Source organism: Equus przewalskii, chromosome 18, assembly GCF_037783145.1.
Source record: "Equus przewalskii isolate Varuska chromosome 18, EquPr2, whole genome shotgun sequence".
NCBI classification, from domain to species: Eukaryota; Metazoa; Chordata; class Mammalia; order Perissodactyla; family Equidae; genus Equus; species Equus przewalskii.
Genome location: NC_091848.1, coordinates 23,349,559 through 23,372,929, shown reverse-complemented (window position 1 = coordinate 23,372,929; position 23,371 = coordinate 23,349,559). Strand labels below are relative to the sequence as shown.

Below are 23,371 nucleotides of genomic sequence, written 5' to 3'. Positions count from 1 at the left end.
GTGGTTATTACCATCTTATATTCCCACAGCAGTGTATGAGAGTTCCACTTGCTCCACATCCTCATCAACACTTGGTATTGTCAGTATTTTTAATTTTAAGCCTTCTAATGGGTATGTAGCAGTATGTCATTGAGGTGTTAATTTGCTTTTCCCTAGTGACTAAAAGTAGGGCATCTTTTTGTGTGCATCTTTGCCATCCATATATCTTCTTTGGTGAAGTGTACGTTCAAATCTTTTGTTCATTGTTTTCTTATTATTTAGGTTTGTGTGTTTTTCATATATCCTAGATACATATACTTTATTAGATATATGCTTTGCAAATATTTTCTTTCAGTATGTGGCTTATCTTTTCATTCTCTTAAGAGTAACTTTTGAAGAGCAGAGGATTTTTTTTTTAAAGATTGGCACCTGAGCTAACAACTGTTACCAATATTCTTCTTCTTTTTTTTTTTTTGCTTTTTCTCCCCAAATCCCCCCAGTACATAGTTGTATATTTTAGTTGTGGGTCCTTCTAGATGTGGCATGTGGGATGCCGTCTCAACATGGCCTGATGAGTGGTGCCATGTCCGCACCCAGGATCCAAACCAGCGAAACCCTGGGCCTCTGCAGTGGAGCGTGCAAACTTAACCACTCGGCCACGGGGCCACCCCTCCTCAGAGGATTTTAATTGTGATGAAATTCGATTTTAAAAAATTTATGGATCATACTTTTGGTGTTGTGCCTAGGAAATCTTTGTCTAAAGGACACAAAGATTTTCTCCTATGTTCTCTCCTGGAAGTTTTATAGTTTAAGTTTTACCTTTTTAGGTCTCTGATCCGTTTTGAGGTTTTCTTTTCTTTTTTGCTATATGGTGTGAAGTGTGGATCAAAGTTCATTTTTTTGCTTATTGATGTCCAGTTATTCCATTATCATTTCCCCAATTGACTATTCACATAAGTGCACCTATTTCTGGATGTTCTATTCTGTTCTCTTGATCTATTTGTCTATCTTGACATCAGTACCTTACTATCTTGACTTACTGTGGCTGATAATAAGACTTAAAATAAGATCATTTGAGTCCTCCGATTTTCTTCTTCCTTTTTAAAGTTGTTTTGGCTAGTCTATATCCTTTGTATATCTTAGATGTAGCTTGTCAATTTCTACCAAAAAAGCTTGCTGAGATTTTGATTGGGATTGTGTAAAATCTATAGCTCTATTTGTTAAGAACTGATGTCTTGGGCCAGCCCCATGGCCAAGTGGCTAAGTTCATGTGCTCCGCTTTGGGGTCCTAAGGTTTTACCAGTTCGGATCCTGGGCACGGACCTCGCATCACTCATCAAGCCATGCTGAGGTGGTGTCCCACACAGCAGAGCCAGAAGGACTTAACAACTAGAATACACAGCTATGTACTGATGGGTTTTGGGGAGAAGAAGAAAAAAAAAGAAGATTGGCAACAGATGTTAGTGCAGGTACCAATCTTTAAAAAAAAAAATAAGAACTGATGTCTTAACAACGTTGAGTTTAATCTACGACTTTAACTGACTCACCCTTCCCTGCCCTGCCCCACAGGAAAAATACTCACGTTTGTTATGAGGATATGATATTTATTTAGTTAACAATTCAGAAACACATTTCTCAAGTCCTCTTCAAGTCCTAGCACTGTGCTCCCTAGGTTGTGACAGGAAGGTAAAATCTACATAAGAAGCAGAACCAGACCTAGCATGTAGTTTACATAAAAAGAAAAACCTTACTGAACTGAAAGACAGGCCCAGAGGGTCGTTCCAGTGCCTTCTGTTGTCAGACAGGCAGATGGAGGGTCAATTTCACACAACTTTTTGGAAGCAGAACTGGGTCACCTGAGCCTGAATCACCAAGCGGACTCTGATGAAATGTCCCCGGGACTGATGACAACAACGAGGGCTCTAGGAATTCGGAGGGGCCTCCAGGCACTGTGCGAGGGAGCAGGAGTCGGAGGCTTGGGCTGGTTCCTGAGATAGGATGAGACTCCAGGGAGCAAACGCAGACTCAGGGGCATCAGCTCCCAGGGGAAGGAGGTCTCAAAGATTCCGAGATCAGGAATATCAGGACTTTACGTCTGTCTAGCACTTTACAAAGCTCTGGCACATACGACATTACCACCTCAGTTCATTTCTTCACCACCTTTAACCTGGGGTTGCTGAGCACAATAACTCTGGGCAAGGCACAGAGGGACTCCAGAACACGGGTCTCAAAGGTGACAGGAAGGACTCTGGCAGCCACTGAGGGATGTGGAGACAGGGCCTCTGGAGACAGCTGGGCGGAAGGGACCTTGTGCCCAGAGAGAGTAACAGACTCAGAGGGCTTGGGCAGGGAAGAGTAGAGCGTAACCCGAGGGATGGGACACAGCAGCACAAGACAAGGAGGGAAGCAGGCACTGTGGTTTGGGACAGCCTCCTCATTTGAGGCCTGACCCCTGTGACCAGGAGGCCTAGGGAGACTGGGGGAAAGATCAGGCCCCCGGGGAAGGGCGCTGGCAGCAGGCAGCAGGCAGCTTTGTAGGGGCAGCGCAGTGCGGGGGGTGGGATCAAGGCAAAGCCCAGGCCTGGCAGAGGGCAGAGCATGAGACCAGAAATCAAGGCTGCAGGCCCATCCCTGAGACTGAGCAACTCATGCCAGTCACGTGGGTAATAAAAGGAGGACCCAGGAACCCCTGAAAACGACTGAGCTGCCTCTAAGAGAGCACGTTCAGTGATGATTGGGAGCCTAGCTTGAGAGGTTCATGGGTGGAGTGGAAGGAAATGAGATGAGAGGGAGGTGGGCCTCAAATGCTGGGCTGAGCAGTGTGGCCTGTATGCTGGTGTAGGCGGTGGGAGCTGCTGGAGGTCGGCATCCGGTGTCATTCTCATAGCTGGGTCAACACCTGAACAAAGAATGTGATTCTTATCACTATCCCTGAAACAACTGGTCTTTCCCTCACCAAGTCGTAGAATTTGGGTTCAGGTGGAAACAATGAGCACTTAATGGGCACAGTGTTTATTCCTTAATTCAGTATTACTGGAGCTAACTGGAAACTTGGATGGACCAGAATCAAGAACTCAGGGAACGCAACAGGATGGGTGGAGAGGGGGAGAGGACGCCAGGGCCCGGCGAGCCAGGACCACAGAAATGGTTTCTGAATTACTAGCAAAATAAGACTAAGATCTACAGACTTCCATATATTTTTATAGTTTTCTCTCCATGTGTGTATAAAATCAATATGTAAAATCAGTTCAAACTGGCTTACATTTGACAGCGTTGATGCTTCTTTTAATTTCAGACAGAGAATCTACAGTTTGAAGCAAGTACTAGGTGTGTACTGATTTGGGTGTCAAATATTACAGATAGTGCATATTAATTCTACATGTTTGCCTGTATTGTCTTTTTTTTTTTTTTTTACCACTTAGCTTATTACAAGGGATTTCCAATTAAAGCAATATATCTATAAGCTCCCTGATCCCACTGCCAGCCTAGAGTCTTTTTCCTAAATGCTTGCTTGCTGTGTGGCCAGTTGAGGTAATACCCACCATTTTGAAATCCCCCTAATTGCCATTGCTTCTGGCTGTTTTCTTGAGCTTTCATATAAGAACCTCCGGTTCTAATCATATTTCCACCAGGCTGCCTGCCTCCTACTTTGTGGAGTGGGCAAACGTACCCACTGATATTAACACGTTAAGCTTTCCTCACTCCACTCAGAGCTCTCTTGACTGTCATTCTTCCTCTCTTCATCCCTCCTTGTCTGGAAGGAAGATGCACTCACGCTTCTTTCATGGTTAAGTTCTCACTGGTGCTCCTTACCACCTCTATTCCTGCCTACTTAGAAACTTTCTGTCCTGTAATTCCTCTCCCTGTCCAAGGCACTCAGGAGGCACCTGATAAATGCTTGTTGAATGAATCTGTAGACTGCAATCTGGTTCAGGTAGAGGAGCCTACTTAGTTTTCCAAGGCTTATTTGGCCTGGTCCTCGTGGAGGCACCCCGAGCCTTAAAACAAAGAGATGATAGAGGCAGGAAGGGGTGAGGTCTGTGGCAGACAGCTGAGTCCCTCTTCCTCTTCTCTGCACCCACGCTCCCATGGCGGACTCTATTACAGCATTTAACGTGCTGTACTATAATTTTATGATGTGTTTAAGTTTTCCTCCCACTAGACCAGGAATTCCTCTAGGGCATGGAGGTTGTCTTATTAGTTTTAGCTTCCCTCGGGCTTCATATTATACAAGAGTGTGGTGCTGGGAAAAGTGTTCAGTAAATGTTGAGTGAATAAACAAATAAAAGAACTCATTGAATAATTACATTAGGCTAGCAAACTACTCTGCAAGCGGAGTCAGAGGGTGATGAGGTTTAGCTCAGGACACATCTTACTCATCTCAGACCTCCAGTGCCTAGCAGGAGTTTATTTGTTGAGCTAATCTAACTCAAAAGAGTTACTATAATAGTTGGCATTTCAGGACAGGGGAGAGGGAAGGAGGGAGCTATAGTGAGTGAAGGAAATACATTTTAAGGGGTTAAAAAGGGATTCCTCCTTCTCACCTCTCCCACTTTAAGACCTGCAGCCAGTTAACAGCAGATGTGTTTTCCATCTGTGATTACACAGATGTTAACTGTGTGATCCAGCAGGTGGTGTCCCTTGAACATCCCCTTATTGAATGCAGTGCACAGAGCCGGGGCGGGTCTACGACTAAAGTGAAGGAGCAGGATGAAGCAGGTCCTTGAGACTTTAGACCAGGAGGACCTGGGGTGAGCCAGCACCACTCCAACTGCTGTAGGGAGGAACGCATGCGCCATTCTTTCTGATGGTTCAGTGTTCATGTACATCTCTCTAAAGCAAAGGCAATGAAGTGGAATTTGAGCCCTGGATTGAAAATATGGAAAGAGCTACCAGTAGAAAGGAAGACCCAGTGCCCAGCACACATGGGATTAAAGGTAGGATCCAATGAGAGAGCGGAGCATGGAGGCAATGAGTGATACCAGCTGCTTAGAGGCTGAGGAAGGCATTGCCTGAGTCTCAGCCCTTCCTTAACTATGTGAGTGAGAAGAAAGGTATAAAATCTATTTCCTACTATTCATTTGTGTAGATCTAATTAGGCCAGAATTAAAATGAAAAGCAAATGTTTCGCCTTGTGAAGTGACTCCCCTTTTGGGAAAGCTGTCCTCTTAAGAAAATGGTTAAGAGCATTGCCAGAATGTCTCTGCTTGGGAAAGAGATGATGGCACTTATTTCTTGCTCTATCCAGGATTTATAGATTTCACCTCCTTTCCAAGGTTTCCTTGGGAAGGCTTAGGAACCCTTGATCCAGGTATTTCCTCCCAAGACTTCAGCTCTAACTTCTCTGTGTGTCAGTTTTCTGGTAGGCAGAATTGGGTATGAGATCAAAAAGAAAAACTAGTGTGGAAGCATTTTTCTATTTTATATTTTAATTATATCATAGATTATGTGTTTATGGGGTTTTGAATGTGCTGTTTTTATCATCTTTTTTTTCCCTTGCCTATTTTAATTAAAGATAATAATTTCCAAAACATCTTCTACTTTACGCTTTTTCCACTGCCCACAATCAAAATCTTGGGAATTTAATATTTGAGATTTTGGTTTCGGACTATTATGTGATTAATTTAGTGGGACATGAAGTGTTCAGGCATATAATTTATTTAGAAAAGGCCTCCAGAAGCAATTTTATTTCAAAATACTTTTACTGAGCACCTACAGAGCATAAAAAGTCATTGAGGAAACGCACACAGACCCTTCCTGTTCCAGGGCAAAGCTAACTAATGTGGATTCCTTCTTCAGACTTCTAGCCCCTTGGATGCTTATAAGCATGAAATGGCAAATTAGCAGGAAGATGGTCATGTAATTAAGAGATTGGATGTTCCGTCTTGGTCAACAAATGTTAATAGCAATGCCGTTAATAGGGCAGTGATTCTCAGTTAGGGTGTATATGTGTTATAAAATTTTGTATTTGGAAAATTAAAAATGACCTATTTTCTTCTTAGTACAGACCAGAAAAAGTGAGGCTTGAGGGAAATCTTGGCTGGCGTGAGTTTATATAGTCCCTAAATTTTCTTTGCATGATAAGGCCTGTCTGTCTGTGGGGTGGAGCAGAATCTCTGGGAGGTATGAAACTTTTGGGTTTTGTTTTCTGTGGAGACTCTGTATTGGCTTTTGAAAAACCTTTTTAAGAAAAGATAAATCAGATTTTCATCTCCTAAATATTGGCTTTATCCCCTAATCCTGTCTCTGATCAAGTCACATCCACTTCCTTTTCTATTTTGAAAAGCCCCAAATGAAGGAAGACCTCTGATAGTGGACCCCTCTTTCAGGGGGATCCTACAGATGCGTAAAATGTGTGTTGAGAATTCCCTGATAGGTTATTTATTTGACAGGCGACTCTTCAGATTATCAAGAACTATTAGAAAATTGAGCCTATCAGACTTATCTAGTTGTAAAGTATGTTTTGTTCTTGAGGCATTTGACTCCTTTTTCCATGTGCCAAGAACTCCTTAAAGAGACCTTTAAAAGACCCTTTGCTTGTGGACAGAAGGGTCAACATTGGCACAATCTACAAATTTGCAGCTATGAGCCAATTGATGGAGTTATAACTCCTCCTTCACCCAGAACATAAGGATGTGGATTGTCCAGATGCCTTTCTTTTTTTCCTTCTGCCTCTATCCTGCTAATTCAAGGTCATCAGACACCAAAGTGTGAGATGAGCATGCACGCACATGCATGCACACACCTTTGATCCTCGGAAAGCGGGCTGGTTTCCAGAGACAGAAAGATAATACGGGAATGACTGTTAGGTGAATGTGAGCTTTGGTGACTTTTTCACTAATTAGATTCACAAAAACCAGTCAGCTCTTCAAAAGACTGGTTGACACCTCAAAAAACTCAGAGTTACATTGTGAAAAGTAGTAGAATACGTTGACACCACCAAATGCTGGTGAGGATATGGAGCAACAGGAGCTCTCATTCATTGCTGGTGGGAATGCAAAATGGTACAGTTTGGCAGTTTCTTACAAAGTTAAAGATAGTCTTACCATATGGTCCAGCAATCACACTCCTTGGTATTTACCCAAATGAGTTGCAAACTCTGATACATCCATACAATGGGATATTTTTTCAGCAATAAAAAGAAATGAGCTATCAAGCCACAAAAAGACACGGAGGAAACTTAGATGCATATTGCTAAGTGAAAGAAGCCAGTCTGAAAAGGCTGCTTCCTGTATGATTCCAACTATATGACATTCTGGAAAAGTCAAAACTATAGAGAGTAAAAATATCAGTAGTTAGCAGGGGTTCGGGGTTGAGGGGTGGGCAGAGGATGAATAGGTGGAAGCCAGGAGATTTTTAGGCCAGTGAAACTATTCTGTATATTATTATAATGGTGGATACATGACATTATACGTCTGTCAAAACCTGTAGAACTGTGCAATGCAAAAAGAGAACCCTAATGTAAGCTATGGCCTTTAGTTAATAATAATGTATCAATATTGGTTTACAGTTGTCACAAATGTGCCACACTAATGCAAGATGTTAATAATAGGAAAAATTGTGTGGGGAGAGAATGGAGAGGGATTACATGGGAACTCTGTACTTTCCGTTCAATTTTTCTGTAAACCTAGAAACCTAAAAAAATCTTTCAATTTTTTTAAATTAAAATACCACCACACACACAGTAGTACAGCAGAGGCTATTGACACCTCGCCCAGATCCTTCTAATCAGGTATTTGCACCCATGGCCCAGCTGCTGTGAGTTTAGCTGCTAACATCTCACAGTTGTTCCCTTGTCAGAATTGCCCACAGCTGACCAGAGCTGTCCAGCCAGGAAATGCCTGAGAGGTCATAGCCTTCCTCAAGGGCAACTTACAGCGGCCAGTGGTACAAAAGCCTGCCCCTCTGCCTCAAGATGGGACACTAGTGGTGCCATCCATGCTCTAGGGTTTCTCAGGGGATCAGGCTGGTGCTAGACTTCAGCTGAAGCCACGTCTTCGCTTGGTTCTTTTCTGCCCTGTCTTCTGCCCTCAGTGCCTTATAGGCTTAATCTGAAAGCCCTGTCTCCATGACTCACTTGCACAGTCTGCTCCTGGGAGAGCAGACCAAGACCGTTAGTACCAGGAGAGGTCCTAGAAAGGATGGGATTTGGTGCTGGGTCACTTGCTGGACTCATGGCAGTGAGGATCCCCTCACTGGTGGTAGGTGGTGTTGAGAGTCCTGGTCCCTGGCCTGCTGTAGCAGTTCAGTTGCTAAGACCTTCACCTGTGGTGACCCAGGGTCAGATATAGGCAGAACGGATGCACCAGCTGATGTAATGTCCCTTTCATTTGAGAAGTTTTGGGGGAAATATCAGCTATCAGGACCATGGAATTGGGAGTCTATTGCTAAGCACTACCAATGCATTGAGGAGAGTGAAGAAAGTGACAGGCTCAGATTAATCACCAATTTAAAGCACAATGAGAAAATCAGAGGACCTCCTTGCCGATGTTCACCCCCTTATCTCCCACAGCGGGGGGGGCAGTGCTTGAGAGAAGGATGAATTCTCAGCTTAGGCAAGTCTGCTGCCTGATCACTTGGGGCTCCTGGAGCCAGTAGATGAACAGGCAAGTTAGACCCCGATAGCGAGGATGTGGGACTCTCAAACTTGAAATGAGGATATCTAGGTGCATGCCCTTGATTCCCCTAGAATGGCAGAAGTGACCCACTCCCCCTTGTTGGGACATCGACCCTTCTCCTCCCCCTAAGATTATGCAGAAGCCTGAGATGAGACATACAAGACAATGCTTGCCCTTCTCAGGATGCGTCCCCACCTCCCTTCCTGACCCCTTCCAGAACAATAACTACCATCAATTTATAACTGATCTAACTGGGGAAGAGGCACGCAGACCTCTGGACATGAGCTCAAAATGTGAGGATCTTTGTGTGGTGCTTCAGCACCCACCAGAGAACATCCATTGCAGAGAAGGTACCAAACAACTAAGCTGACTGGATGACTTGACCAGCAGGTGTCAGCCAGCTTCTTCCTTGGCACTCCAGTGCCTGCATAAATGGAGAAACCTTGGCAGCAGAATGGGAGGCTGTGCATGGGCCCAGCAGTGTGGGCTCCCTGTCATCAAGACTGATCTAGCTACTGCCACCATTGACTGTCCAACCTTCCAGCACAGGGGTAGATGCTGAGCCCCTAGTTTGGTACTATTCCTTGGGGAGAACAGTTGATTTCATCAGACCCCTCCAGGCTGGAAAGTACACTGACCCATCCTGAGCGGGGTTGACACATGTGTCTTTCATGACCACAGTGCCTCAGTCAGCATCACTATGTGAGGACTCACGTGGTGTCTGATCAACCATAGAACATTGCTTTAGTGGAGGGACTTGCTCTATGCAAAAGGAACAGCTGTGGGCATATGACCACAGGACCTACCCACTGGTCCTACCCCACACCGCCCCATTCAGAGGTTGCCAGCCTCATAGAGCCATGGAACAGCCTCTTGAAGCAATTTGGATATGACACTGCAGGAATGGGGTGCTAACCTTCAGAATGCAGTATACGCTCTAAACCAACAGCCATTTTATGGCACCGTGCTCCCAGGAGGCAGAATATATGAATCTGGGAGTCAAGAGGTCAAATGAGTTGTGACCGTATTCATTATTACACTCCTAGGCACCCAGAGGGGGAATTTGTCTTCTCCATCCCTGCAACTTTGGCCTGAGTGGGTCTAGAGGTCATGGTTCCCAAGGGGGGTATTTCCGCCAGGGGACATAGTAAGAGTCCTACTGGACGTAACTCTATGTCTGCTACCTGCTGCTGCAGTTGCTTCTTAGGTTGTACCTTTAAGTCATCATCTCCCTCCCACTCGTTCTAGATCCTTCTCCCCCTCATCTGGCACTTCTGCTGGTGGCATGCATAGTGGGTGTCCCAGACTCTCGTCAGGCTATTGTTCTTTTACTTTCCATTTACAGTTACAACTGGGCATGGGAATATTGGAAGATGTCCCAGTGGCTCACCTGAGCGCCAGACACCCTCCTCTCTGCCTCTATCAGGTAGCAGCTCCACCTCCTCCTGTTGATAGGGATCGGTTACTTCCTCCAGTGTGGCAACTGCCTTCTTTGCCTGCTGGTCTGCTGGCACGAGGACAAGGAGTGATAGGATTCCTCATGCCGGTAGCAATAGGGCCTGGGCGGGGGAAAGTGGTAAAGTGAGAATTCGCCTAAGAACCCAAGCAGTTTCGTGATGGGACAGCCACAGAACAGATGAGTATGCTATTTCTCATGCTATTGGTTAATAGAAAGGAGTTACGCTCATAGTATTTTACTAGCTTGGATTGTGCTGAGAATTCTGAACTCTGAATTCAGTTTTGTCCCTGACTTGCAAAGCTCTGGCTATTGAAAGATACATAAAACATGAAAACCATTCTGCCACAAAGGTAACAGAAGGAGAGCCTGTCTGCTAACCTCTGAGAGCCACAGGCCTCCGTGCAGGCCCAACTGTGGGGCCCTTGTCTGGTCCCTCAGCCTCTTGGGGATGGGGGTGCTGCTTTAATACCAATGAACCCTCTAATGTAGTACATAAGGGTTGTGTATTTGCTGATTTTTGCAGGATTTCCTTTCTGGCCTAGATAATTTAGTTACTTTCCTTATTTTTATTATTACTTTATTGTTATTCAAAATTATTTCATACACTGTCTGAATGAAGAAAATAAGTTCTAGCAGTCTTCTCTGGTGAGATTGTGGGTTATTTACCTAAATTAGTTAATTAATTTATTTATTTATTGAGGAAGATTGGCCCTGAGCTAACATCTGTTGTCCATGTTCCTCTTTTTTTTTTCCTCCCCAAAGCCCAAGTGCATAGTTGTATATCCCAGTTGTAGGTCATTCTAGTTCTTCTATGTGGGATGCCACCACAGCATGGCTTGATGAGCAGTGCATAGGTCCTCACCCAGGATCCGAACCAGCAAACCCCAGCCACCAAAGCAGAGCACGTAAACGTAACCACTTGGTCACGGGCCAGCCCCTATGGGTTATTTTAGATATCTGACCAATTGGTTTTCACTATTTTAAGTTTCCTTTTCTGATTATAAAAAAAAAATACATAGGTAGATTGTCAAAAATTTAGAAAATACAGAAAAGTACACATAAAACTGCAAATTAGACATAACCAGACATAACCACTGTAAATATTTTATGCCAGACTTTTTGTCTATAGAAATGCATGATTTTTTTTTCTTTAAATTGGAGCCATACTACACAAACAGTCTAGGGGGCTTTATATTTTAGTCTTACTGAAAAATTCCCATGAAGTCTCTGATGCAATGGGCAAGGCTTTGACTGAACCCAACTAGACACATCAACTTGTCCTCCACCTAACTACCTGTGGGCCTGTTGCCACCAGAGCATCTGTGTGCAGCTGGTTGCCGAGCTAGGAAGTGGTGTCCCAGTTGTGAAGTTTCTTTGACCTCAGCTCCTAGCAGCTCTGAAAGCATAAGACAGCAAGCTTAGACTGCCCTAGAAGCTGACAGGGACTTGGACACGTAAAATGCACTTAAAAAAAAGGGGTGTGGGTGGGAGGGGTGTTGCGAGAATATGTGGAATCTGAAAGCAAATAATTGAATGCTTAGGAGTGATTTGCTTCCTCTTGGCCAAAGACAGACCTTTGCAAAAGTAATGGACACTTCAGGTATAGACCAGTCTAGACGTCTCGGTTTACACTCTGGGCCACCAAGCAAAAGATCCTAATTGAGCCCAGTACCCATGGAAACATCCTAGAGATCTCTCCTGTCATGAGCTCTGGTGAAATAACTGGGATGCATTAGGCGGAAAGTGACCCCTTGGGTTAACTCTTAGAAGGCACATAAAGAACCTGGTTAGCAGCACAGCACATTTAAGGGCTCAGCACTAAGGGCTTACAGACCCCAGCTCAAATTCAGCTCTCACCCTTTACATGAATTCGCCTCTGTGCTTAAGTTCTTTTCATCATTTGTTTCACAAAATGGAGGTAATACCATATAGTCTTGCTGTGAGAATTAAACGAGATGAAGCTCTTAGGCTGTGCCTAGATCGCTGTTCGCATATTATCATTAGCAACTGGTCCCCCACGTTCGCTCCTCTGCGGGAAGGGAAGGAAAGCCAGGGGCTCAGGCATTACTATATGGCAGCTCTCCGCCCCAACCCCCCAGTGAAAATGATGAACTTTAGTTCCTGTGATAGAGACGGTCCTTAAAAAGTTTTGCATAATTATAAGGAACAGAGAAAAATCTAGTTTGAAAGAAAATAAAAATAGTTTTGCCCATGTGAAATCTATGGGGTAAGAGCAGCTTCTGAACTAGCGGGATCTCTAGTGGTCCCTTTGTGCCATCTAGTGGACAGCAAGGGAAAAGCCATGATTTTTGTCTTCAAAGTCCATTAATTTACCAAAAACATATACTATTCTGATAAGGATAACTTAAACTCACTAATGGGTTCACTGGTTAACAAATTTCATTCCGTTTTTTTAAAGCAAAATAAAAACTTATAATTCTAAATACTGAGGGCTAAAACTAAATTCCCTAAACCATTTAGGATTGATGTGATGTGTGTTGTAAAGATCATCCACTGAGGGAAAAGAGAATACGCCCCCGTCCTTATCAGCACGAATTTTCACAGCCCACCTTTCCCATCCTTCTCGTCCTTCACCACTGCATATGCTGCTTCTGGCACATGGACTGGGAGTGCCCCCGAGACTCAGGCCGGGTCTTCCCAACACACGGCTGGACACTGGCTGGTACCAATTCTGCTCGTTTTCCAAGAATGCAATGATCACTTAAAACTTTGCTGTAATCAAATTGATTACTTATCAAGTGCCTATGTGTTTGGTTTGGTTTTCCTGGGTGTGTGTGTGTGTGTCTGTCTGTTTGCTCTGTGTTTCCTTTTAAAGTAGCTTATTACCTTTTTAACATGTTTTCTCCCCCAGATGTTTATGAGGATGAAGACAATGGCAGACAGATCTCCCCCAAATGTGAGTAAGAATAGTACACATGTAGCGCCTGAGCTGTTCTGAGAACTTCTCTGTAGTATTATCGTAATTACTATTAACTGTAATCATTATAGGTGTTACTTGTTAAATTCTTAGGATGTACCAGACATTTTACTTTATAAACATTTTTGCACCAACACTGCAAAATAGATCTTATGATCCCCATTTTAAAGACAAGGAAACTGATGCTCAGAGAGGTTAAGTGGCTTACCCAAGATCACACAGCTAGTGAATGAGGAGCAAGGTCAGAATTGCACTCAGGTCTGACCCACTCCAAAGCCCCTGCTCCTACCACCAGGCAATGGGCCTCTCATTTATTCACTCATGTGCTGGTGACCCCCAGACCCTGGGCCCGAGATTCTGGGGAAGCCTCAGTGCTGCCACCTCTGTAGTACCTAAGACTTAGTACCTGAGACTCTTAGTACCACAGAGCCCATGGCCAGTGAATGTAAGAAGGAATTAAATATGGAAATGACAAAAGTACAGAAAACGGCACACCCAGGGCAGATGCAGTTTGTCTCCCTCGAAGGGTCTTATGAGCAGATTGTGGGTGACACCACCTCCCACAGCCCCACTCCTCCTCTGTCTCCCAGAATAGAACGCAATAGAACAGAATAGAATAGAATGGAATAGAATAGAATAGAACAGGACAGAACAAAATAATGGAACACAATAGATGAGAACATCACACATTGTAAGTAGTATTGTTCCATAAACTTTTGTTTTAATTTTATAATGTATTTACGTGTCCACTGTGTTAGAATGTAAAATGTGCACCTCCCTGTGGGTGCATTGTGAAGAGTATGGAAACCCCTTGCTCTAGACTAACCTGGGGGTCTCTGGGGCCCCAGGCAGCCCCCACCCTAGCCTGTGGTACCAGGGCCCAGGAGGCCACCTATGCTGACGGTCTTGACAGTACTGGGAGCATCACTCCTCTTTCCAGCTCAGGCAAATCCTTACCTGGAGGCAGGAAACAACCCAGATGACCCTGAAATAATGCGTTCAACCTGCCAAGCATGTGACAGCGCCTCTGTGCCAGCCCTGTGTGGGGCTGAAGTCCCATCCTGCTCCTGCAGGGCCCACAGGAGAGAGGGGAGCAGCAGCAGCACCAGGTCATCAATTTACCCGGGTGCCACCTACCCTGTGGAGTGGCTGGGCCTTGCTGTCAGGTCTCTCCATTCCAGCATTGCCTCCCAGCCCTGCCCACCCCAGGCTGGGGGTGTCCTATGGCTGATGGAGGCCTCAGGGCCAGGCCTACCCTCGGCCTCCTGCAGTGGCTCTCAGGTCCTTGGCACCCGGCATTGCCTGGGGCGCTGAGGCCACGGACCCCGGGGACGTGGCCCTTCCGTTCACGTGCTGGGTGGTCAAGGGTGTGCTTTTCCCTTCCTCCCTCACAGCCTTTTGGCAGGACCGCCACCCCTCCATCCTCACTGTCCGCCCCTGGAGTAAGGGGCCCAGGTGGGATTACAGTCCGAAAGAGGCATCTCTGGGGGTGACTGTGGATGCCCCAAGTCACATCTGGAGGAGGGCGGTGGGAGGCACCTCCCTGAGCCATTTCTCCCCTGCCCTCCCCGCCTCACCCCTACCACGTCCTGGGAGCCGAATTGAACAGGCTTTGCTTCAGTCTGAGAGGACTGTGTCCCTCTGCCCAGAAACCCTCAGGCTCAGGTGGGGTTTCTGGAGGCCTCGAGGAGGGGGCTGCCTGGCTGCCCCTGATATTGAACCTGAAATGAGTTCACTCACCCATTGCGCAGCAAGCCAATCTCTGACACTGGGGGTAGTGGAAGAAAGTAGGAATTTTATTATTGCACAGTGCTGAGCAAGGAGAGGGGCAGCTAGCACTGAAATCCCAAACTCCTTGAAAAGCTAAAAGGAAGGATTTTTATCTGGGGTTTTAGGTAGGGGAGGGGGAGACATATGGCCTTGCTGGTTGGAGCTTTCCCACCAGCCTGTCTTTGGCCTTGAGACTACTTGCAGAGAGGAGGGAGCCCTTGACCTTGCTGGTCAGCAGCTTTCCCACCAGCCTGTAGAATCCAGATGCTTGTCCTTGGTGGTGTCTGTCTCCATGGAGGATAGTGGATTCTGAAGCCAGGAAGCCAGGGAGTAAGCAGGGAATGAGTGTTTTGGTTTTAACCCTACATATGCTGGGTTTAATGTAGGGAAACTGATATCAGGGCAGGTATCACCCCCTCCACCCCCCCCCCCCCCGCCCCGCCCCGTGTTGCTCAAACAGACCTGCTCTGGGGAGGTCCCGGGCCCCAGAAGCAGCCTAGGGGCCTGTGGGCAGCACCTGTGGGTTGCCGCTTGCTCACCACCTGCTTCTGAGACAACTGTGCCCAACAGCAGGCTCCTCCTGCTCCCTCTCCTCGGCCATTTCCCTGCCCAGAATGCCCTCCCTCCCCACCCCTGCCCACCTTCAGGGCCTCCTCCCACCCTCCCCTGAATTCTCCCCCAGGAGAAGTTCTCTCCACCGGCTCAGGTTCCTGCAGGATGGATCACTCCCTGACCTGCAGCTGGGGCAGCCTCGCCTGCCGCCTCCCTGCGCTGACTGGGGAGCAGGGCGCAGCAGAGACACTGTCTGACTTAGCGTGTGGGGTAAAGAGCAGGAATGCTACAGGATCCCGCCCCAGTGCTTACAGGCCAGGGAACTGGGCCCAGTGAGCATCCCCTCTCATCTCAGTTCCTCGGCTGTAAAATGGGGCTGAGGCCCTTACAGGGTTGTGTGAGACTAAACTTTGACAAACGGCTGACATCCCGGCAGGGCCAGAGCAGCCGACTGATTGGTTAATGAATCAACTCTCTGGAGAGAGGCACGATGTGCTCCTCCCTCTAGTTTTCCCACGGGGAGAGCTTGACACATGGCAGGGGCTGCAAACGAGATGGGAGATGGGCTGTAATCAGGGCAGAGGAACTGAGGCGGGGAGAGAGGAGGGTGGGAAGGAAGAAGGAAGGAGGGAAGGCAGGACGGTGGTCAAGCACAAAAGACAATGAGTGTTTTCTTGGAGGACAAGAAGGTAGGGCCATGAACACCCTGCAGACACGTCTTCTCAGTCAGAGTTAGAGGATCTTGAGCTGCGAAAGGGAACCTGGAGATCAACCCCCCCACCCCCACCCCCAGGTGAAGCAGCCCAGGTCCTGGGGGGCAGGGTTAGAGATGGGAGAATGGCTTCCTCCGAAAGACACTGCCTGCTACATCCTGCCATGGGCAGCAGGGCCCCTCCCCCCCTCGCCCCCACAGCGGGCCCAAATTCTTCCCTTCTTTCCCCAAGGCTGCTCCGGCAGGGAGTTTCTCTCCGTGGAAACTTTTGACGATTGCGAAGGTGCAGAAGATATGGAAAAGGAGAGCAGTGCTCTGAGTGTAATTTATTTCCTTCTTCCCTCTTTCATACTCTCCCTGGCTCCTAGTCATCAGCTTCTCCTGCCTCCTCTTCCGCTCCCGCTTACCCCTCCCTCCTGTTCCTGATTCTCATCCGTAAGGATTTGGCCTAATCCGGGAGGCTGAGGTCACTGGCTCTGCAGAGTGGCTCAGCCCCTTCCAGCCCAGCATGCCCCACATCACTCATTTCCTTAGCAAAGCACCAGTTTCTGGTAATGACTAGGGGGCTCCTGCTGGGATCCTCAGTGACCCGGTGGAGAGCTGGGGTGGGCCCTGCCCTGCCAGTGGGAATATCCCTGTGTCCCGGGCCGGGGCACTCCCGCACTGCTAACTCTGAGGGTGCACCACTGTCCCCTCCCTTCCAGCTCTCGGGACTTTTCCAGTTGGACGACAGTTATGAAGGCTGTTCCTCCAAATCTGCTCTGGAAACGGGAGAAAGCATCCAGGGAGAGAGAGACGACGATGAAGAGGAAACCTGAGTGTGAAAGAGGAAAGGACAGTAAGCGAATGTCAGCCATGGCTTCTCTGACTTTCTTCTTGGAATTTCGGGGCAACAAACAAAACTGAGGAGAGCTTGGGGTGTCCACTCGCTTGCTCGCCCCTGGGGGAGACGACTAGTTTCTGGGCAAAAGCAGTGCGGGCGAGGGAAGGATGCCCGAGGCCCCCCTCCCCAGAGAACTGACACTTGTTCGCGACACCCGCGGCTCCCCGGCTCCGCCGCGCCGCCCCAGGCCGTCCTCATTCCGGGGACAGGCTGCTGGGGCGCCGAGGCCGGGCCCACCCTTAAGCGGAAAGCAGCAGACGGGCCTCGGAGCCCGCGGACCTGCCGCCGGGGCAGGGGGCGCAGGGCAGCTTTCCGGAGCCTCAGGAGCCGCCCACGTCCCGCCCGCGGAGCCCACCCATCCTGGCGCCGGCCGCGGAGACCCTCGGCTGCGTGCCCGCGCCTGCGCAGGCGGTGGAGCCCCCTCCTGGAGGGCTGAGGCCAGGGTTTGTCAACGTTGGAACTTTTGACCCGGCCGGATCGTTCTTTGTTGTGGGGGCTGTCCTGTGCATTGTAGGATGTTTAGCAGCATCCCTGACCTCTACACACTAGATGCCAATAACTCCGCCGCCCACTCGCCCAAATTGTGACAATCAAAAATGCCTTCAGACGTTGCCTAATTTCTCCTGGGGTGGGGTTTGAGGGGAAATGGGTTGAGAACCTCTTATCGAGCCTTGGTGGAGCCTGAGCGACTCAAACCCAACATGGGCCGAAGACTGCCCCCACCCCTACCCGGCGCTCTTCCTCCCCCGCCTCCCCTCCCCCCCCCCCCCCCGCCCGCCCCCATCCCCAGGAGAATGTTCAAGTGATGCTTTTATTACTTTGTTCCAGGGTTGTTTCGTTTCAGAGCAGGTTGGTTACAAGTTAACTTATGAGATATTTAGGTTATATTATCCTAGTTACTTAGAGTTACTTATGCTCAGTTATTTATTTTAGTTATTTTATATTTTGGGTTACTTTTATGTAGTTAGTTTTTAAAGGTTTTTTTTGTGGTTTGGCGTTAAACTAGTTCACTTTTAGTTATTTCATTTTGAACATATTTTCTGAATTTTTTAATTTTCATAGTTGTTGAGTTATATTCGGAGTTACTTATTCTCAGTTTTTTCTTTTCAATTGTGTCTTTGCCATTTAAAATTTTTTTCTGTTCTGTATTTTTTCTTATTCCATTTGCAGATTTACTTATTTTCCGGATTATTTAGTATTTAGTATTAGAATTACTTAGTCTATCAGTCAGGATTCAGTCAAGAGAGAGATACCATACCAGTTACTTTAACAGAGAGAATTTAATATAAAGAATTGTTATTCAGCTATTGGAGACTTTAAAAGGAAAACAAAAGTGATAATAAGATGTCATGGAGATTTTAACTGCAAGAAGTAGCTGCCAGTCCAAGGCTGAGGGAACAAAGGGAGGAGGTTGGAGGTGGCCTGCATGGCTCAGGCGCTCCCTCTGAGGAGGAGGCACTGCCCGATGGGACAGGAGCCCCAGGAGCTCGAAGGCCTTGCGGATCTGGATGCAGAACTCTGAGGGGGGGCCCTGCCAGCTGGTGCTGGTGTCTGAGGAGGTGTGATGAGGCTGATTATGGAAGTGTTGGGAGAATGGCAAACTGCAGCTACTGGAACCAACTGTTGCTGTCAGGGTGAAGAGCAGTGGCTAGGGGAATGCTGACAGGAACCTGGGCACACAGGGTCCCTCTCCTCTCCTCCAGCCTCTGGTCAGGCTGTGCGATGGGCCAAGCCTGACCGGGAGCAGCTGGCAAAGGAGGCAAGTGGCCCCACACCAGGATGCAGAGAACAGAAGGGCGGGCTGGAAGCTGAGAAATCACAGCCAATAACCAGCACTCTGAACTCTGGAGTTACTTGGTTTTAGAGTTAGTTTTGGGTTTAGTCAGTTTGGGAATTGTTAGGGTCACTTTTCAATGGACATGGGATCTGGCTCAGTCTTCGGTCTCCTGATGTGTTTCTGGAATTGAGTGGGTCAACAAACACCGAGAGGAGTGGCTCCCATGAGACTCGAGAAAACCACTTTAGAGTTTAAGAAAAACAGAAATAAGTGTCTCACTTTGTTCATAAAGAAGCCCTTTGAATGCATGACCAAAAAAGGGCAGAGACTAAGGGACAGGCTGTCAGGGAGGGGCTCCTTGGCACCATTGTCCAGCAGAGAGTTTGAAATTTTTCAGAAAGTTCAGCTATGTTGTGTGGCCACCCTCTCATGCCTCCTCTCCTAACAACAAAGTATCTTTCTTGACAGAGTAAGTTTCAAGTTTGTAGACTACAATATTTATTATTTGCACAATACAATAAAGTTTTTCCCGAATCTATAAGAAATTTTATTTCCTTCTACCTGAATTATTTTCCAACCGACATTCTTCCATTTGACTGTAAGAACATTTATTTATTTGTGTATGTATTCACTCATTTCATTCAACACCCATTTCCTGAGCAACCCCGTCATAAGGAAGGTGCTGGCACCGGGAGAGACCAGGGAGGTACAAAGGTGAGTGAGAAACTCTCAGTCCGGTTGGGGGAGACAGACGTGGAAACAGATCATCACAACATGGTGTGACAAGTAGTATGGGGGCTCAGAACCCTGCCACTGACTCTTCGTGATGCAGTCAGGGAAGGGGGGATGTCTGAGCTGGGTCTCCTGGAGCAAGCATTTTGTCCAGGTGAGAAGAAGGAGAAGGGCGTCCTGGTCTTGCACAGGCCCAGAGGCGCGGAGGAGCCATGCACGGCAGGGAGGATGCATTGACAGAGCTCGCCGGGCCACAGGGTTCAGAAAGGCGCTAACATTAAGGGCATGCTTAGCAGACATGGCCTCATTTGGACCTCACAGCCAGTATTCTCATACACTATTGGTGAGAGTGTAAATTAGTGCTAGCTTTTTATAAGACAATTTGCAACAGCTATCAAAATTTTAAAATATGTATATGATCTGATCCAGCAATTCCACTTTTGGGATTTATTTTAATGATATACAAATGAACAAAGATATATGTACAGGTGTCCATTTTAACATTAGTTTTAATGGGAAAACAAGTAGTGGGAGATAGGGAATACCCAAATGTCTGTGATAGTGTTAAAATTTACCCCCAAATTGATCCTCCTCCCTTCAAAGAGTGGAGTCAAATTACCCTCCCTTTGAGTGTGGGCTGTACTCATGACTCTAATAAATAGAATGCGGTGGAAGTGATGATAACAGACTTTCAAAACTAGGTTATGAAAAGCATTTTGGCTTCTTCCTCATTCTCTCTCGGATTACTCACTGTGGAAAAAGCCAGCCACCATGTTGAGAGGATACTGAAGCAGCCCTATGGAGAGACCCGTGTGGCAGGAACTGAAGCCTCTCGCCAACAGTCCTGTGAATGAGCCACTTTGGCAGTATATGCTCCAGCCCTTCAAATGGCCTCTGCTCCAGCTGATGTCTTGGCTGAAACCTCATGAGAAGCCTGGACCCAGAAGAACCCAGCTAAGCTGCTCTTGAATTCATTACTAGAGAACCATGAGATAATAAATGTTTGTTGTTTTAAGCTACTAAGTTTTGGGGTCATTGTTAAGCAACAACAGATAACAAATATAATATTAAATAATAAAAAGCTGGTTAATAAAGTGTTGTGCTGACATATAGTGGAACTCTATGAAGCTGTTAAAAATAATATCTTCTGCTTGAGATGTAGAAAACTAGAAAGAGTTCCATCCCCACACCTGCAAGATGATAAAATCTGGAAAATATGCAAATTCACAACTTTTCTTGAATTCATGAGAGAGCTGAGTTCACAAGGCAACTGTCTAACCTGAAATGGAAGGAAAGAGAAATGGGACTCAGCACTTGCCTGCCTGGGGCAGGCACTGCCATCCATACACTGGGAGGGAGAATTCAGCTAAAATTGTTAATGGTCTAGTGTGGTTTGCAAGAGAAAATAGAAATCCTGGGGACCAGAGACATAAGGGAAATTTGCATCCACTTGCAGACTTTTCTCCAATGACCTCACTGGGCGCTCACAAAAAAAAAAGGTTAGCAAGAGTCCTGGGAAAGCCTCCTTCCTGGCACAGACCCAGGGATGGGGAATATCCGTTGCTCTGGGAAAGGTATGAAAGTATGCTCAGAGGCTATTGCCCCATCTCTCCCACAGAACAAAAACAGAGCCAACTGCTGGAGGAAGGGCAAGAAACATTTATACCCTTAGGGGGTTGGTAAATCCAACTACAGCTGGGGGAAGATAACAGAGTAAAAACCAAACCTCTGATCCTGCGGGGCAGCAGGAATATGTGCTGGGCCCAGAACTACTGCTGAGGGAGGGACAGAAATGCTTTGAAGGTCACACCCCAAAGACCCAGGGACATAGTGCCTACGAGACGGAGATGTGGCAGAACAGAGCACCTTACCCCTCAGCCTCCTCCCCTCCCCCAAACACCAGGCTGACTAGCAGCATTGACTAACAAGTAACAGAGGAATACTGCCTGCTGGCAGAGCTACCAGAGCACGGAGAGACTCTCCAGCATACTGCAGGGAAACCTAAAGCTGAGGGTGGAGCAGAGACTGAGAGAAACATTTGGGCAAACAGGCCATGCTCTAAGCACAGGTGACACCTGAGGAATTTGAAGTGTGTGGTGTGCTTAGGGTAACTATAACAGCAACAAACCCAAGGATTGACACAGAGGAACGAAGACTGCAGGAAATGGGAATCACATGAGTAAGCATGGCAGCTTTTTTCCCTTATTATTTACATCTCTTTAAAAGATAATTGACTGTTTAAATAAAAAGTAATAACTATGTGCTGTGGAGTTTATAACATATGCAGAATTAAAATGTGTGAAAACAAGAGAGCAGAAGCCAGGAGGGGAGAAACTGAAGTATGCTGTTGTAAAGTTCCTATGTTATATGTGAAGTGGTATGAAATCGTTTGAAGGCACACTGTGATATCTTAAAGATATACTAAATAAAGTATAAGTTTATATACTATAAACTCTAAAGCAAACACTAAAATAACATGACAGAGTTACAACTAATAAGCCAACAAATGAGATAAAATAGAATTTTAAACACACAACTAATGCAAGTGTTGGCAGAACAAAAGGAGGAATGATACTAAAAACAGATTGGAAAAATAGAAAACAATTGTCAAGATGGTAGATATAAACATAACCATATCGATAATCATAGGGCCTAAATACCCCAATTAAAAGGGAGTGATTGTCAAATTGGATATTAAAAATAAGATTGCCCTGTGGCCTACAAGAAACCCACTTTAGATATAAAAACACAAAAAGGCTAAAAGTAAAAGGATGGATGGGGCCGGCCCCGTGGCCGAGTGGCTAAGTTCATGAGCTCCGCTTCCGGGGCCCAGGGTTTTGCCAGGTTGGATCCTGGGCTCACACATGGCACTGCTCATCAAGCCATGCTGAGGCGGCATCCCACATGCCACAACTAGAAGGACCCACAACTAAAATATACAACCATGTACTGGGGGCTTTGGGGAGAAGAAGGAAAAATAAAAAATAAAAATAATAAAATCTTTAAAAAAACAAAGAAGTAAAAGGATAGAAAAAGATATGTCAAGACTAATCAAAAGAAAGCCAGAATGACTATTGTCGACCTTAAATAAATAGCCAGTTATTTCTCCAGCAAAAATGGGTTTATTCAGCATCAGCAAAGAATTGTAATTCCTGGTATGCGACCATGGCAAGCCATGTGCAAGTGCTCTGCAAGAAGGGGAGGAGAAAGTCTTTTATAGAGGGGAAAAGGAAGTTGGAAGGGCTATTGTAAACAAAGAGTTCAGAGGTGTTGGGGCGTTTCATTGACTCAGTAGTGACAATCTCTCATTGGCTGAGCTTCTTGCCAATCAAGAAGAGGAAGTCTTTCTTCTTCCTGTTGGGCTCTGGTATCACCATAGGGCATGAAAACTCCCTCTGTTGGCCTCTGGACTCTAATTTTAGGAGGTGTCTGTTTACTAATTTTCACACTATGTTAATATAAAACAAAGTGGGTCTCGGAATAAGACTATGACCAAAAATAAAGAAGATCATTTAAAAATGATAAAGTGGTTAATCCTTCAAGAGGACATACCAATCCTAAATGTTTTATACTTCAATAACAGAGCTTCAGAATACACAAAGCAAAAACAGAACTGCAAAGAGAAATAGACAAATCCACAATTATAGTCAGCTATTTCAACTCCTCTCTTGCAAGAACTGATAAACCAAAAGAAAATCAATAAGAATACAGAATACTTGAACAACAGTATCAACTAATTTAACCTAATTAACATTTATGGAACACTGAATCCAACAGCAGAAGAATACACATATTCTTCTTAAGTGCACACAGATCATTTAACAAGACAACATTGTTATGGGCTGAATTGTGTTTCCTTATGTTTTGTTGGTCTCATCCTATTGATAGTGGTACTATCAGCTAGGAATGCCTGAGCCCCTTCTGCGGCTGTATAACTCATAGTGAGCCCCC

At 46.2% G+C, this 23,371-nt stretch overlaps 1 protein-coding gene across 8 annotated transcripts in view; it reads left to right on the top strand.

Annotated features, from left to right (window-relative positions):
- MCF2L2 (MCF.2 cell line derived transforming sequence-like 2) overlaps window positions 1-19,233 on the top strand; it is a 240,526-nt gene extending 221,293 nt beyond the window's left edge. For 2 of the 8 annotated variants that reach the window (XM_070583230.1, XM_070583234.1), the window contains 4 exons: window positions 9,943-10,023; window positions 12,929-12,973; window positions 16,261-16,349; window positions 16,733-19,233. In XM_070583230.1, coding sequence (XP_070439331.1) covers window positions 9,943-10,023; window positions 12,929-12,973; window positions 16,261-16,349; window positions 16,733-16,846 — 329 coding nt within the window. In that variant the 3' untranslated portion in view covers window positions 16,847-19,233. Of the gene's footprint in view, window positions 1-9,942; window positions 10,024-12,928; window positions 12,974-16,260; window positions 16,350-16,732 lie in introns of those variants that run through there. The other 6 variants (XM_070583232.1, XM_070583236.1, XM_070583235.1 and 3 more) reach the window with 4 other exon arrangements.
- The last annotated feature ends 4,138 nt before the right edge of the window (window positions 19,234-23,371 follow it).